Genomic DNA, 18,363 nt, shown 5'->3' with positions numbered 1-18,363 from the left:
GGCTTTATGGCTAGCCTAAGAAGATTGTATGTCCTATCTTATTAAAACAAGATAGGATATAAGGGTGGGATGAATTGGGAGATTAGGATTGACATGTATACACTACCATGTGTAAAATAGCTAGCTAGTGGGAACCTGCTGTGTAGCATAGGGAGCTCAGCTCAGTGCTCTGTGATGACCTAGATGGATGGGATGGGGCTGCAGGGTGGGAGGGAGGTCCAAGAGGGATGGGATATATGTATACACATAGCTGATGCACTTTGTTGTACAGCAGAAACTAACACAACATTATAAAACAATTATACTCCAATAAAAAAAAAAAGAGTTCATTTAGCTTCACCTTTTCATTTTACAGATGAAACAATTGAGATGGAGAAAACTTAAGTGACTTATCCAAAGAGCCAGGACTCTTTGCCAAGCAGAGCTCTTTTCCACCACTCTGTAGCTTGTATTACTTTATAGGAGAGTCAGGCCATGGGAAAATATGGGTTGGTTATAGTTTGGTTTTTTAATAATTATTGCCTGTACATGGCAATATTTTAACTGGTATTTTATTTAGCACATCATATTAACAGTGACCTAGAGGTTCAGGGCCTAAAGGAAATAATACCAAGAATTACTAAAAAAAAATTATCAAGAATTTTATATAGAATATCAGTCACAGAACTATAACCATTTGCATGCATTTATATAAAAAATAAATCTCTAAATTAAGAGCACATGTCCACAAAAAGACATGTAAATGAATGTTCATGGCAGTTTTGTTATTAACAAACAAAAAATGGAAACCACCCAAAGGTCCATCAATAGAAGAATGGATAAATAAATTGTGATATATTCCTATAACCAAAAACTACAAGGCACTAAAAAGAACACATTACTGCTGCATGCAATAAAGTGTATGAATATCACAGTTACAAGGTTCAATAAAAGAAGTCGTAGTCCAGGGACTTCCCTGGTGGCACGGTGGTTAAGAATCCACCTGCCAATGCAGGGGACACGGGTTCGATCCCTGGTCTGGGAAGATCCCTCATGCTGCAGAGCAACTAAGCCCGTGTGCCACAGCTACTGAGCCTGTGCTCTAAAGCCTGTGAGCCACAACTACTGAGCCCGTGTGCCACAACTACTGAAGCCTGCGCGCCTAGTGTCCGTGCTCCACAACAAGAGAAGCCACCGCAATGAGAAGCCCGCGTACCGCAATGAAGAGTAGCCCCCACTCGCCGCAACTGGAGAAAGCCCGTGTGCAGCAACGAAGACCCAATGCAGCCAAAAAAAAAAAAAGTCATAGTTCAGTTGTATGGAGTTTAAAAACAGTCAACGATAAAAGACAGATTAGTAGTTTTACTTGAAACCTCAGGCTATTAAATGCCATACAAGTTGAACAGATTGAGAAGGGGCATAAGGAAACCTTCTCGGGTGCTGACACTGTTCCATATCTTTATCAGAGTAGTGGTATATGGATGTAGAATACAAAATTAATTCTCACACGAAGATCTCCATTTAGGTAGCTAGAAGTAAATAAATATTAAAACAGATAGTACTTTATTCATCATAGTATTTTTTTAGAGTACATGTGAAGAAACAATTCTAATGTAGAAATACATGTTTTACTTCCTAAATTGTGATCATTTGGTGGTATGGGAGAAGTCTGGTCTTTCCTAAGAATTGTGGTCTTTATGGGAAACACATAAATAGTGAGATAGGCAACATCTACGTAGTGATGTAGGTAAGGAGGAGAGAGATTCCTACACACAAGCTGATAATTAAGCTGATAATTTGCAGTTCTTTCTTACATTCGGGATATTCCTCAAAAGCAGGAAATCTTACAGTATAAATGGAGATAATAGAGTAATAAGAAATTCAGGTGTTAGACATAGAAAGAGTTGGATTTGGCCCTAACCTATTTATTTGGAGAAACCATTAATCTTGAAATGTGAATGATGAAGAGGATATTGGAGTTATTGGTCCAATTATTATTATTATTATTATTATTATTGGTCCCTTCGTTACTAATCATGAGGTAAAAACTGATTATTTTCTTGTTGGCTTTGTTCACTATTTACGTTTAAACATTTCCTTGCCATGGAAAAAGAAAAGGAATTAAGAATAATCTTTCTAAGGCATGGGTAGATGAATAGATATATGATACAACAAATAAAAGTGTTAATTGTAGAATCTAAGTAATGGTTACTGGGTATACAGGTGTTCACCATATAATTCTTTGAATAAATGTGTAAAATCTTCATAAAATAATGGTGGGAAAAAATAGCCTTTTTATATTCTGTTTTATTGGTGAGAATGAGAGATTCATAGGGTCAGTGGTAGAAGTAATCTAGGAAAAAGCCAGAAAAAAATGATACAGGTTATAGGGGGAAAAAAAATTGATGTCCATTATAATTTTCTATAATAAATATAACACTTTTGTAGTAGTGCTTTTATTTGTGCAAGATAGAGTCCCCAAAATGAGATTGTTTTCTCCCATTTAGTTATCTTTTTATTTGTCATATTGTTTCCCATACAGAAAAGTTTTAAAATTTTATATTATTAATCTTTTTTATTGCTTAAGAAAGTTTCTTCTGCCCTACAAAGATTGTACAAATATTCTTCTAAATTTCTTCTGGTAAATTATTATTTGAATTTTTTACGTTCATAGCTTTAATCCATTTAGAATTTATTTTTGCTTCATGTATTTGGGGGTTCTTTTGTAAGGCACATACATGTTTATAATTGTTATGTCTTCTTGGTGGATTGACCCTTTCTTCATTATAAAATGTCTCTAGTAACAATTTTTGTCTTAAAGTCTATTTTGTCTGATGTTAGTATAACTGTTCCAGCTCTTTTTTGAGTCCTATTTTCATGGTACATGCTTTTAATCCTTTTACGTTCAACCTGTTTGTATCCTTGACTCTGAACTGCGTCTCTTGTAGACATAGTTGGATCATGTTTTTTTTTTTGATGCATTCTGCCAGTCATCCCCCTTCTGCTCCCTCTGGCTGCCAGATTGCTGGTTTTCACCATGATTGTGGGCTGTTGGTTTTCAAAGCTGCCACAAAGCTGGAGAGAGGGCATGGGAAAACGCCACAAAGCTTGCTGTTCTTTCTGAGATTCATCCATTTTTCTTAAAGAAGTGCTTCCTGGATTACTACAAGCCTTTGGTTAATTTCCAGAGTTCTGAAAAAGTTCATTTGGCCAATTTTGATACTTTCCCCATTGCTTTCATGGAGTTCAGAGGTCCTTACTCTGCCATTTTTACTGACATTTGTCTGGAATTTATTTCTGTATATGGGGTAAAATAGGGATTTAACTCTAGTTTTTCCTAGTAGGATAACCAATTTTACAGCACAGTTATTAAGTAAATTATGCTTTCCCACTAAATTAAGATGTCACCTTTTGTTAAGTTTTGTTATGTACAGTACTAAGATATGTCTCTAGACATGCTTTTGTTTTATCCAGTAAATTTGGTAAGAGGAAGTAATTCATTGTCATCTTAGCCAAATATTAGCTATTTGAATTTGAGCAAGTTACTTCATCTCTCTAAGCTTCTGTCTCTTTATCTGCAAAATAGTGATGATAATCTCATAAAGTTATTGAAAAGATTAAATTACAAAATGCTATCAAGTCTTTGCTTGCACTTGGTGTATAGTAAGCTCAAATATTTTAATTTCATATTGATATTCATAAACACTTTTACACTTAAAGTGGTGGTGAATTTGCAAAAAGGACTGTCTTTTTATTCTTTAATTGCAGTCTTGGATTATATCAATGGAGTGATAAAGTAGTTCAAAAAGTGGAGAGATTGTGGGATATTCGAGATAATAAGAGAGTTCCTCACACTGTGTATCTTCTAATAACACCTCGTGTTGTTGTGAGTATCACTGAACTTCATGTCTCATGAGCCATCTGCTCTTTTCGTTCATTATGGTCCCTTCGTTACTAATCATTATTGTTTAAGAACTAATGATTAAATTTCAAAGCCTGTAGTAGGAAACATAATAAAGGCAGTACAGTAAAGCTACAGGCCAAGCACAATCTGAGGAAACAGAAATTTGGCAATGACTCTTATGGCTGCATTCTACCCACTGCTTTAAGTTGTGATACCAGTGCTCTGTTGTGATACCTCTTAGGATCCCTGGTACTATATGCATAATTGCTGGTCATTTCATTTGGAGTCTGTTTTAGTCAGGGTTCTCCAGAAAAACAGAACCAACAGGATGTGTTGAGAGAGAAAGAGATAAAGAGATTTATTTTAAGTAATTGGCTGGTCCAAAATCTGATGAGGTAGGCTGGCAACCTGAAGACTCAGGGAAGAGTTGTGGTTTGAGTCCAGAAGCAGTCGGCTGGCAAAATTCCTTCTTGCTCAGGGGTAAAGTCAGCCTTTGTTCTATGAAGGCCTTCAACTGACTGGCCCATTTATGTTAGAGAGTGATCGGCTTTACTTAAAGTCCACTAATTTAAATGTTAATCTCATCCAAAAACACCTTCACAGAAACATTCAGAATAATGTTTGATCAGCTATCTGTGGACCAGCCAAGTTGACACGTAAAATTAATCATCACACCCTCTTATTTAATGACAGAAACCTATTCTCCCTTCTCCCCCTTCCTTGACTACACACAGCTCCTTCTGACCTCTGAACTTTTGCACTGCTCTTGGGATATTTCCCATCCCTGGAAATCTCTAACTGAAGGACAGACGAAACCAAATGAACAAAATTGTTTTCTAATGAACAACTTATTTTTCTTACAAAAACTATATCCATAATAAGAGCAGTTTATACCTGCATTAAAATCATTGTTGACACAACAGTTGCAAATGGCAATCATACCAGTCTATAACTTTTTTGAAATATATGACTTAAAGCCAAAATCTTCAAATAGAGGAAAAAATATTAAGAGAAACAGTAGTTCAATAGCAAAGAAAAGTGTGACAGTATCAAAATATTTAATTATATTAAAAACTGTATTTTTAAAAGACATTCTCTCTTCTCACCAAAGTAATTCTTTAATGACTACTTTATTATATCCAGTGTGGTAAGGAGTTTGCCATTATGTTGGACTTTTGTAGGGTTTATTTACTTATTTTTTTCTGATTCTTAGGATGAAGCACGAAAACACTTTAACTGTCCAATTCTGGAGGGAATGGAACTTGAAAATCAAGGTGGTATGGGCACTGAGCTCAACCATTGGGAAAAGCGATTATTAGAGGTCAGTTTATTTTAGAATTTTACTAGATTTCTTTAATAAAAGAATTCGTACTCAACTTATTCAAACATATAATAGGTTATAAATTAAAAATTTTTTAAAGCCCCTTTCCCCTTTAGCTTTCCAGATCCACTTTCCAGATGTAATCACTATTTAAGTTTTTTAAATATCCTTCCAGAAATGTTAGATAGACAGATAGACAGACACACTAACACACAGTTTTTTTTTAAATAGGTTCATACATTTATGCAACTTTTTTCATTTAACAATATATCTTAGACATCTTTCCAAGGCAGTATAAGTGCTTCTGCTGTCATACAATGTATGCTTTCCTAAGGAACCTCTTTCTTCAAAATCGAACACTAAAAATAACCAGGCTTGTAGGAAACACAAATACCAGGTTATTAACAAAAGCAATAAGTCATAATAAAAGTACTAGCTCAGTCTGAAAAGACATCATATTTGCGATAAATAAACTCCTGTATTTACTCTAGTATTTCTTTACCTTAAACAATAGCAAAAAGCAATGGTAGATAGATGGGAGACTATAAATCTGAATAATGGGGACAAGAGTAAAATGTACAAAGGTAAGAGAACAATGCAACAAACACTTCTAAGACAAAGCCTCTGGCCATACTGAGCCAGTTGGAAGAACATGGAGTGAATGAGCATCATACACAGCACAGCTTTCCTCTGTTGCTGTGTTCGACTGTCTTAGTGTATTTTGGGTTGTTGTTTGTTTTTTAATTTTTATTTTATATTGGAACATAGTTGATTAACAATGTTGTATTAGTTTCAGGTGTACAGCAAAGTGATTAATTTAGGTGCTATTGCTCCATTGCACAAAACATTAAAATCCAGAGAGAAATCATTATGAACCAACATGATTCCATCTTATACTGATGTCATTCCCTTATTTACTAGTCTCACATGAGCTCATTTACATTACAAAAATACATGCATTAGTAGAATAGACTGTATACATGGATCTACTTATTTTTAAACAGCTACATAGTATTATATGAATGTAAAAACAATCCTTTTTAATGAATAATTGTTTTAAATTTTTTGTCTTAAAAATGTTGTAATGAGCAATTTATTTATATCTTCAGTGCCTTACAGGAGTGGCATTCCAGTAGGTGTTCTTAGGTTCAACTAAACAGTCAGTCAAACCTATAAGACCTAAACAGGTCACATTCAAAAAACATTAGAAGGATACAAGAAAGAAAGTACAGCATGCCAGCATGGCAGAGTCAGGCATTTCTCTAGTGCTCTACACAGTAGTCTAAGGGCTGTCATCCATGCCTCTCTCCCTCTCCCTCCAGCTCAAATACCATAAGCACAAGACCATAATAGAGGGGTGCAAGAACCAGCCTGGCTTAGAAGTACCATGTCCCAAATGAGGACCAACATCTTTTTTTAACAGTTTCATAGACATAACTTCCAGATGCCTGTAAGGGACATACCCATAAGAGTCACTGCACACAGAGAAGTCCGAAACTGTGGTTTACCAACAGGTATTCATGTTCATTTATAGTAATCCCAATTCCAGAGGCATAACAGGTGGTCTTTTTTCCTTAAGTCCTGTTGCCTAGTAACACAGTTGACATTCCACCCTTATTAGGTTTCCAGGGGAGCAGAACTAGAAAGTTAATGCAAGATCAGATTTGTTTATATAGAAAAAGGAAGGATAAATCCCTGGAAATGGAATTTCTGGGTCAAAGGGGGTGTGTGTGTGTGTGTGTGTGTGTGTGTATTTTTTTTTTAGACGTCTGTTTAAATAATTAAATAGTTGCAGGTTACATACACCATGATCCAAGTTAGCAAAATTATGAAAAGAGTGAAATTAATGCTTGTGCTGACTGTTCTTATCTAGGTGACCACAAAGTAACAGTGATAGAAACTTATGGAAGACATGTACACTTATTTCTCACATGGGAATAAGTTTCTTTATTTTCCTTAAGCAGTTTTCTCAAGTGATTCCCTTTAGAAAGCTGTAGATTAGCCAGAAATGAAAATTTACTTAGTTTTCAATAGAAGACTTGAGAGTAGTCATTTTATTAGTTTCATTAACTGCTGCCTTTCCTCTGAAATCAACTTTGTGTCCTTGAACTATTTTTTAAAAAGATGATATTAAAGTACTTGAGATGGCCATCCAGTGTTCAACATAAAGATTAGCAGAATACAGGAATTCCCTGGAGTCCAGTGGTTAGGACTCCGCGCTTTCGCTGCTGAGGACATGGGTTCGATCCCTGGTCTGGGAACTTAGATCCTGCAAGCCGTGCAGGCGCCCAAAAAAAAAAAAAAAAAAAGAATAATCAGAGCTTCCCAAAGATAGAATATGCTTCCTTAAGAGACAGTGAAGTCCTTACCATTAGGTGACCTCCTGGTAGGAATTTTATTATACAAATTAAGACATTGGGTAGTTAGTAGACCTTGATACTTTGGGTCCCTCAGGCAACTCCTTTGATCCTATGATTCTGTGATACTTGTTTTGCATATTAATATGTATTTCTGTGATCGCAAAGTATAGAAAGTTGGTTATAAAAACGTTTTCTTTGTAATTCAGGCAAGTATTCCATTCCCCACTCCATTATCTGGGCATCTGTCTCAACCACCCACTTTACTTTACCTGAATAGTGTAATGTTTTTACAGTATTTCTGTTTCCATATATTTATCTTCATTTTCATCACAGAGTTCTAAATGCTAGTTATCTATCGTTACAGGGAAATTGTATACAATATAGACATTTGAGGCAGAAAGTAGATTTTGCTTTAAGCTTCAGTCTTGTCATCTTAAAGAAGGCTTATGTATTCCACTATTTTAAGTCAATATTTTGTCAGCCTCTCACACTTGCAACATTTTAAATATACATCAAAGCACTCACGGAAATTATTGGGACTTGCAAGGAGCCCAGTCTTCTAATTAAAATCTGTTGGTGATTTTCAGAATGAAGCAATGACTGGTTCTCAAACCCAGAACCGAGTCCTCTCTCGAATCACTCTGGCGTTAATGGAGGACACTGGGTAAGACAGCTGTGAGAATTTTATATGAATTGTTTATTAAAATGAAATGAATATTAAGATTGCTATTAAGATGAAATGAATATTAGCTTAAGAAAATACTAACATTTTACACTGAAGTAAAATATACCTATTTTTAAAATTTTGTGCAGTTAGCTATCCATTACCTGTACCAGCTCCATTCATTCATTCAGTAAATGTTTGAGACCCTGAGGTCTATAGTAATGAATAGAACTAAATCCCTGGCATTATGAGATTTATTTGTTAATAAGTAGAGGCCATGCGGATATGAAGCAAAAGCTTACATAAACAATTTTTTTTAATTGTAAGTGAAATTGGTTTATGTATAGATTCCTGGTTTTTAAGGCAGTAGAACTTTCTTGTAAAGCAATAGAATACTGTTTTTAAATGACTCCGGTGGGAGTCTTTTTCGCTGTGGGCTCCTGGGTTTTTTTTTTGACAAGTCTCAGTTTTTGATAGCTTCCTTGCTTTTTGGTATAGCAGGATGTACCAGGCTGATCTGCACATACCCTATATCATCCTAGATCTGGCATCAGCCAGTCTTCCAAGGAGCACTGGAATGTTCCTTTTGATGGAGAATAGCTTTTAGAAACCACAATCTAGGGACTGTGTTCATTTCTACTGGGTTGTCATTGCTTCTCGTCATTTTCAGTGGACCAAGTAGGGAAATTCATATTTTTGAAAAGAAAAAAAAAATGCTGGATTCCTTTTAGTGCCATTATAGCTCTTTCCCATTTAGCCCTAAAAAGCAATGGCCAACAAAAGTGGTCCTGCTGCTCTGTTTAACAACCTATTTATAGCCCTTCTGTAAATAATGCTAGTTTCTTTAAGATACCAGTAGGATATAGAAGCACTGTGGAGTGTGTGAGTCACTAGTGAAACCATGGCACTGGTGAATTTTAAAGCATTTCTTCCTTTTTCTGATGCAAGAGAAAAATGAGCCAGATGTTTCTAAGTATCTGGCAGTATTTTTAAATTGTAGATGTGGAAATTAATTTTCATAAATCCATAAGACTTCAGTGTAGATTAGCTAAATTCCTTCTCCCAGTAAAAGACATTATCATGTTTCCATCCAGAAACCTGGGAATCATCCTTGACAACTCCCTCCCCCTACCTCTCACATCTAATCAATCATAAATCTTGCTTAATTTTTAGCTCTTCAGTATCCCAGGAGTCTGTCTACTTTTTGGGTCACATTTATCAAGGCCACCATTATCTTTTCCTTGGATTACTATAGTAGCCTTTTTTTAATGTCTCCCTGCATCTCAAGTGGTCCTTTCTACTGCCCAAAGCCCTTCACACATTCTGCAAAATGTCGTTTAGAAGTTTTTTAGGCATGGTGTCTCACACAGTGAGAAATACATCACGACCAAAGCACACACATACATATATAATGGTTAAGAGTAAAGATGTTGACGAGGGTGCCAAAACCATTCAATGGGAAAAGAATAGTTTTTTCAACAAATGGTGTTGGGACAACTGGATATCCATATACAAAAGAATGAACCCCTACCACACATGATATACAAAAATTAACTCAAAATGGATTGGAGATCTAAATATAAGGCTAAAACTATACAACTCTAAGAAGGAAATATTGGTGTAAATCTTCATGATACTAGATTAGGCAGTGATTTCTTAGATATGACACCAAAAGCACAAGCAACCAAAGAAAAAATAGATAAATTGGACTTCATCAAAATTAAATACTTGTACTTCAAAGGACACTATCAAGAAAGTGGGAAGAACTCACAAAAGGAGAAAATATTTGCAAATTATCTATCTGATAAGGATCTAGTACCCAGAATATATAAAGAACTCTTACAACTCGAAATAAAAAGACAACTCAATTTAAAAATTGGTGAAGGATTTGAATAGATATTTCTCTAAAGATATACAAATGATTAATAAGCACATGAAATGATTCTCGGCATCATTGGGGAAATGCAAATGAAAACAACAGTGCTACTTCACTCCCACTAGGATGGCTATAATAAAAAAGACAATGGCAGGAAATTCAGTGGTTAGGACTCCGCGCTTTCACTGCCGAGGGTGCAGGTTCAGTCCCTGGTGAGGGAACTAAGATCCCACAAGCCATGCGGCAAGGCCAAAAAAAGAAAAAAAAAAAAAAGACAATGGCAAATATTGATGTGGGAAAATTGGAGCCCTCATACACTGCTGATGGGAATGTAAAATGATACAGCCACTTTGGAAAATAGTTTGGCATTGATTTACAAAACCAGACATACTCATACCATAGCAACCCAGCAATTATGCTCCTTGGTATTTAATCAAATGGATTAAAAACTTATGCCTACAAAAAAACCTCTATACAGAGGTTTATAACAGCTTTATTCATAATTGCCAAAACGTGGAAGCAACCAAGTTGTCCTTCAATATGTGAATGGATAAATAAATTGTGGTATATCCAGACAATGGAATATTATTCAGAGCTAAAAAGAAATGAGCTGTCAAGCCATAAAAGGACATGAAGGAACCTTAAATGCATATTGCTAAGTGAAAGACGCCAATCTGAAAAGGCTACATACTTATGATTCCAACTATATGACATCCTGGAAAAGGCAAAACTATGGAGAGAGTAAAAAGATCAGTGGTTGCCAGGGGTTAAGGGAAAGGAGGGATGAACAAGCAGAGCACAGAGGGTTTTAAGGGCAATGAAATTATTCTGTATGATACTGTACAGAATAATGATGGCTACATGTCATTATATATTTGTCCAAACTTATTGAATGTACAACACCAAGAGTAAACCCTAATATAAACTGTGGATTTTAGGTGATGATGACGTGTCAATGTAGGTTTATTGATTGTAACAAATGTAGCACTCTGTTGCAGTATATTGATAGTAGGGGGAGGGTATGTGTGTTGCAGGGCAGGGGCTGTATGGGAACTCTGTACTGGCCACTCAGTTTTGCTGTGTACCTAAAACTGCTCTAAAAATGTTTTACAAAAGGAATGAAGTGCTAATACATGCTATGACACGTATGAACCTTGAAAATATTATGCCAAGTGAAAGAAGCCAGACACAAAGGACCACACTCCATTTCTATGAAAGGTCCACAATACGCTAACCTACAAAGACAGGCAATAGACTAGTGGTTGCCAGGGACTGAGGAGTGACTGCTAATGGGTACATAGTTTTTTGGGGGTGATGAAAATGTTCTGAAATTAAATCATGGTAATGGTTGCACAACCTTGTGAATATACTAAAAACATTGAATTGTACACATTATGAGGGTAAATTTTATGATAATGTGAATTATATTTCCATTTTTTTAAAAGCTCACAAACATTGAAGCCAGAACCCTAGATTCAAATCCCAGCTCTGCCATTTACTAGTTGTATCCTTGCCTCAGTTCTTTCCTCTGTAAAATAGGGATAAAAAGTGATATCTACCTCATAGAGTTTTATGAACCTTGAATGAGTTGATATATGTAAACCCCTTAATTGAGTACTTGGCACATTATAAGGGCCAATTAAGTATTAGCTATTACATATAAAACTGAATCATTCGGGACTCCCCTGGTGGCGCAGTGGTTAAGAATCCGCCTGCCAATGCAGGGGACATGGGTTCGAGCCCTGGTCCGGGAAGATCCCACATGCCGCAGAGCAACTAAGCCTGTGCGCCACAACTAGCGCTCTAGAGCCCGTGAGCCACAGCTACTGAGCCCACAGGCCACAACTACTGAAGCCCACACGCCACAACTACTGAAGCCCACACGCCACAACTACTGAAGCCCACGTGCCTAGAGCCCGTGCTCCACAACAAGAGAAGCCACTGCCATGAGAAGTCCATGTACCGCAACGAAGAGTAGCCCCCACTCGCCACAACTAGAGAAAGCCCATGCACAGCAACAAAGACCCAACGCAGCCCAAAATTAATTAATTAATTAATTAATTAATTAAAAACAACAACAGCAAAAAAAACTGAATCATTCAAAGTTTCACGAAACAATATTTACCCTTACTATCTACAATGTAGTCCTCTTTTTCTATTGATTTTATTTTTTAATCTTTTATTTTAATATGTAATTTTTTTACAGGTGTATTCTGTTGATTTTAAAAGACAGAGAGAAAGAAACGTTGATTAAGGTCCACTAAATTGATTTCACAACCCACTAATGCCACCAAGAAATCTTGTTTCTAATTGCTCCCTCAGCTAACTTGTGCTCACCCTTCTAGGTTTAGCTTAAAGTTTCTTCCTCAGAAGAACCTTTCCTAATTCCCCAGACTAGCTTAGGTTTCCCTATCAATGTGCTCCTATTATCACCTTGTACTTAACCTCTGTCCTACTTATCACACTTGTAATTTTCTTTTTGGTATCTGCCTTCCCCACTAGATTATATTGTTCACAAGGGCAGAAACTGTTTATTCACTGCTGTAGCCTTAGCTACACTTAGCAAAGTGCCTAGCACATAAGAAGTGCTTAATAACTGTTGACTAATAGTACAGGAAGAACTGCAAAGAAAACATATGAAGGAGGTTTCAAGAAATGTAGCTGGAGTGCCTAGCAGATGATTGAATGACAGTGTTGATAACTATGCTTTGCACTCATCAACCTATACTAGATATGGTAATTCCCAAGGGAATCTAATTACGTTATATTTTATCCTTTGGGAGAAGGACTTCCTTACCTAGGCACTGCTAAAATACTTGCTAGTGTGCAAGATTGAGGGCACCTGTTACTGTCCAGACAGCTTGACCTGCTGTGATACCAAGTTAGCTAATTAAGGTGACTTACACTGTAGCTGCAGAGAGGTTTCAGGCATTTTGGTACTGGAGTGCCAGGCTTTATTTCTTCAGTTTCTCTCTGAGTGTTCTGTTCTGTGAAAGGGGAGAAGGTTTTGAAAGATGCTATGTTACATATTTCTGCTGTTGTTAGATTTTGTGGGAAGTGCTAGAGTGGAGGGGATGATTCTTATCATTCCCTCAACTTTTGAGCCTGTGTTTTTATTACTGTTTTGGTAATTCTAAGGGGAGAAGATATAATACAAGCATGAAAGAAGCTATTTTGTATAGCTTTATAACTTGTAAACTAATCTTGTCATTAAGAATAAAGAAGAAAAACTAACAAAAGTAGGTTCGTTGCCTTTGATTAATTTTGCCAGGAAAGTATCGATAAATCACTGTGGTTTTTCTCTGAAATTGGAACATTTTTAATGTATTGGCCATAGTATTCATTTGTCTTATTATAATGGTGTAATGTTTAGTCACAAGCAGGAGCCATATTGATAGAATATCACATATTCAAGGCCAGGGAAGCAAGAAACTAGGGCCAACTGGATCAGATTAGGTAAAGGCTAGACAACTAGTAATTCTACTTTTCTTCTTCAGTTTACTCCCTTCTCTTTTTCTCTCATTCTCTTTGTTTCTTTGCCTTTTATTCCCCTTGTCTCACACCTTAATCATTTTCTCCTCTGTGACTTATATCATCTTTGAAAATTACAATGGGAACACGGTTTGGTTTGGTTTGGTTTTTTTCAAATGTAAAAGCACCCTCGAGTACTCATGTTTTCCTCAAGACTAAAATTTCACAGTCCCTGCTGCAGTGATCCTGTGCAGCAATCCTGTGCAGCAAGGACTTTGTTTGTAAATGCTCATCTGTGGGGATGGTCACCAAAGTCCTTTTTGAGGTTCTAGTTTGCTCATTGTTGAGATTTGTAATTGGTATGCTGGAGTTGTTTTTTAAATGACAGTAATATAAAGTGCTTTGTTTGAATTATTTCCACAGCTGGTATAAAGCTAATTACAGCATGGCTGAGAAGTTAGACTGGGGCCGAGGAATGGGCTGTGACTTTGTCAGGAGGAGCTGTAAATTCTGGATTGATCAGCAGAGACAAAAGTAAGGATGCCTTTCCTCCTAATGTCTTTGATGACACAGTTTATTCCTGATTTTGTTCTCTATCCAGAGCCTAAAGTGTCCCGATTTTCAAAATGTTGTCTAAACAGTTCAATTTCAAAATGTGTAGAAAACCATCTACAGTTCTTTATGATAATATCATAATAAGTAGCCAAAGTATTGTTTTAAAGCATATACCAAAAGAATCTACAGTGTGAGCGCCAGAGCCATAAAACATTTCTGTTTACCTTGTAATTCATAAATATATATATTGCAAAATTTTGCATACTCTAGCATTCTTATTTGTTTTCTTCAGAGAATGCACTCATAAACATAGATGCAACTATTGATTCAGTATCGAAAACATAAAGCAACATTTAAATAGTGGTCGTCTAATCTGGATCCATCTCATAATTACCTAGCAAGCTTTTTAAAAAATACAGTCTCCAATTTTGGGGGAAACACGCACACACACATGCACTCATATATTTACAAATGTATATATTTTTTAACTTTTTGAGGTAATTGTAGATTCACATACAGTTGTAGAAAAAATAGAGATCTCATGTGTACTTTATCCAGTTTCCTTGATTGGTAACATCTTGCAAAACTGTAGTACCATATCACACCCAGGATATTGACATTGGTACAGTCAGATACAAAATATTTGGATCACCACAGGGATCCCTCCTATTGCCCTTTTGTAACCATACCCACTTCCATCCCACCCCTGGAAACTACTAATCTGTTCTGCATTTCTGTAATTTTGTCATTTCAAGGATGTTATATAAATGGACTCATAACGGTATATACCCTTTTGGGATTGGCTTTTTTCACTCAGCATAATTTTCTGAGGATTCACCCAGTTGTTGTGTATATCAAAACTTTGCTCATTTTTATGGCTGAATAATATTCCATGATATGGACGTACCACAGTTTGTTTAACCATTCACATGTTGACATCTGGGTTGTTTCTAGTTTTTGGCTATTATGAATAAAGCTGATATAAACTTTTGTGTACAGGATTTTGTGTGAACATAAATCTTCATTTTTCTAGAATAAGTGCCTAGGAGTGCAATCACTGTGTAATATGGTAGTTGCAAGTTTAGTGTTGTAAGAAACTGCCAAACTCTTTTCCAGAATGGCTATACCATTTTATATTCCAACCAGCAATGTATGAGGAATAACAGTTTCTCCACATCCTCACCAGCATTTGGTATTGTCACCTTTTCTTTTTTTTAACATTTTTATTGGAGTATAATTGCTTTACAGTGTTGTGTTAGTTTCTGCTGTATAACAAAGTGAATCAGGTATATGCATACGTATATCCGCATATCCCCTTCCTCTTGCGTTCCCTCCCACCCTCCTTATCCCACCCCTCTAGGTGGTCGCAAAGCACCAAGCTGACCTCCCTGTGCCATGCAGCTGCTTCCCACTAGCTATCTATTTTACAGTTGGTAGTGTATATATGTCAGTGCTACTCTCTCACTTCGTCCTAGCTTACCTTTCCCCCTCCCCGTGTCCTCAAGTCCATTCTCTATGTCTGTGTCTTTATTCCTGTCCTGCCCCTAGGTTCTTCAGAACCATTTTTTTTTTAGATTCCATATATATGTGTTAGCATACGGTATTAGTTTTTCTCTTTCTGACTCACTCTGTATGACAGACTCTAGGTCCATCCACCTCACTACAAATAACTCAATTTCATTTCTTTTTATGGCTTGAGTAATATTCCGTTATATATATGTGCCACATCTTCTTTATCCATTCACCTGTTGATGGACACTTAGGTTGCTTCCATGTCCTGGTTGTTGTAAATAGAGCTGCAATGAACATTGTGGTACATGACTTTTTTTGAATTATGCTTTTCTCAGGGTATATGCCCAGTACAGGGATTTCTAGGTCATTTGGTAGTTCCATTTTTAGTTTTTTAAGGAACCTCCATATTGTTCTCCATAGTGGCTGTATCAATTTACATTCCCACCAACAGTGCAAGAGGGTTCCCTTTTCTCCACACCCTCTCCAGCATTTATTGTTTGTAGATTTTTTGATGATGGCCATTCTGACCAGTGTGAGGTGATACCTCATTGTAATTTTGATTTGCATTTCTCTAATAATTAGTGCTGTTGAGCATCTTTTCACTTGTTTGTTGGCAATCTATATATCTTCTTTGGAGAAATGTCTATTTAGGTCTTCTGCCCATTTTTGGATTGGGTTGTTTGTTTTTGGATATTGAGCTGCATGAGCTGCTTATATATTTTGGAGATCAATCCTTTGTCAGTTGATTTGTTTGCAAATATTTTCTCCCATTCTGAGAGTTGTCTTTTCGTCTTGTTTATGGTTTCCTTTGCTGTGCAAAAGCTTTTAAGTTTCATTAGGTCCCATTTGTTTATTTTTGTTTTTATTTCCATTTCTCTAGGAGGTGGGTCAAAAAGGATCTTGCTGTGATTTATGTCATAGAGTGTTCTGCCTATGTTTTCCTCTAAGAGTTTTACAGTGTCTGGCCTTACATTTAGGTCTTTAATCCATTTTGAGTTTATTTTTGTGTATGGTGTTAGGAAGTGTTCTAATTTCATTCTTTTACATGTAGCTGTCCAGTTTTCCCAGCACCACTTATTGAAGAGGCTGTCTTTTCTCCATTGTATATTCTTACCTCCTTTATCAAAAATAAGGTGACCATATGTGCGTGGGTTTATCTCTGTGCTTTCTATCTTGTTCCACTGATCTATATTTCTGTTTGTGTGCCAGTACCATATTGTCTTGATTACTATAGCTTTGTAGTATAGTCTGAAGTCAGGGAGTCTGATTCCTCCAGCTCTGTTTTTCTTTCTCGAGATTGTTTTGGCTATTCAGGGTCTTTTGTGTTTCCATACAAATTGTGCAATTTTTTATTCTAGTTCTGTGAAAAATGCCATTGGTAGTTTGATAGGGATTGCATTGAATCTGTAGATTGCTTTGGGTAGTAGAGTCATTTTCACAATGTTGATTCTTCCAATCCAAGAACATAGTATATCTCTCCATCTTTTTGTATCATCTTTAATTTTTTTCATCAGTGTCTTATAGTTTTCTGCATACAGGTCTTTTGTCTCCTTAGGTAGGTTTATTCCTAGGTATTTTATTCTTTTTGTTGCAGTGGTAAATGGGAGTGTTTCCTTAATTTCTTTTTCAGATTTTTCATCATTAGTGTATAGGAATGCAAGAGATTTCTGTGTATTAATTTTGTATCCTTCTACTCTACCGAATTCATTGATTAGCTCTAGTAGTTTTCTGGTAGCATCTTTAGGATTCTCTATATATAGTATCCTGTCATCTGCAAACAGTGACAGTTTTGCTTCTTCTTTTCCGATTTGGATTCCTTTTATTTCTTTTTCTTCTCTGATTGCTGTGGCTAAAACTTCCAAAACTATGTTGAATAATAGTGGTGAGAGTGGGCAACCTTGTCTTTTTCCTGATCTTAGAGGAAATGGTTTCAGTTTTTCACCATTGACAACGATGTTGGCTGTGGGTTTGTCATACATGGCCTTTATTATGTTGAAGTAGGTTCCCTCTATGCCTACTTTCTGGAGAGTTTTTTTTTTTTTTTTTTTTTTTTTTTTTTAAACATCTTTATTGAAGTATAATTGCTTTACAATGGTGTGCTAGCTTCTGCTTTACAACAAAGTGAATCAGTTACACATATACATATGTTGCCATATCTCTTCCCTCTTGCATCTCCCTCCCTCCCACCCTCCCTATCCCACCCCTCTAGGTGGTCACAAAGCACCGAGCTGATCTCCCTGTGCTATGCGGCTGCTTCCCACTAGTTATCTATTTTACATTTGGTAGTGTATATATGCCCATGACACTCTCTCACCCTGTCACATCTCACCCCTCCCCCTCCCCATATCCTCAAGTCCATTCTCTAGTAGGTCTGTGTCTTTATTCCCATCTTGCCACTAGGTTCTTCATGACCTCTTTTTTTTTTTTTTTTTTTTTCCCTTAGATTCCATATATATGTGTTAGCATACTGTATTTGTTTTTCTCTTTCTGACTTACTTCACTCTGTATGACAGACTCTAACTCCATCCACCTCATTACAAACACCTCCATTTCATTTCTTTTTATGGCTGAGTAATATTCCATTGTATATATGTGCCACATCTTCTTTATCCATTCATCCGATGATGGACACCTAGGTTGCTTCCATGTCCTGGCTATTGTAAACAGAGCTGCAATGAATATTTTGGTACATGACTCTTTCTGAATTATGGTTTTCTCAGG

The 18,363-nt window shown here is 36.3% G+C and overlaps 1 protein-coding gene across 2 annotated transcripts in view; it reads left to right on the top strand.

Moving 5' to 3' along the window:
• Positions 1-18,363, top strand: part of LMLN (leishmanolysin like peptidase) — a 75,314-nt gene that overhangs the window by 33,091 nt on the left and 23,860 nt on the right. Inside the window, exons 9-12 of one of the 2 annotated variants that reach the window (XM_061193191.1) lie at positions 3,748-3,865; positions 5,097-5,204; positions 8,152-8,228; positions 13,999-14,109. In XM_061193191.1, the coding sequence (XP_061049174.1) occupies positions 3,748-3,865; positions 5,097-5,204; positions 8,152-8,228; positions 13,999-14,109 (414 nt within the window). The remainder of the gene's footprint in view (positions 1-3,747; positions 3,866-5,096; positions 5,205-8,151; positions 8,229-13,998; positions 14,110-18,363) is intronic. The other variant, XM_061193192.1, reaches the window with a different exon arrangement.

This window comes from Eubalaena glacialis, chromosome 6 (assembly GCF_028564815.1).
Source record: "Eubalaena glacialis isolate mEubGla1 chromosome 6, mEubGla1.1.hap2.+ XY, whole genome shotgun sequence".
Classification (NCBI taxonomy): domain Eukaryota; kingdom Metazoa; phylum Chordata; class Mammalia; order Artiodactyla; family Balaenidae; genus Eubalaena; species Eubalaena glacialis.
This window is presented reverse-complemented; position numbering and strand designations above follow the sequence as displayed.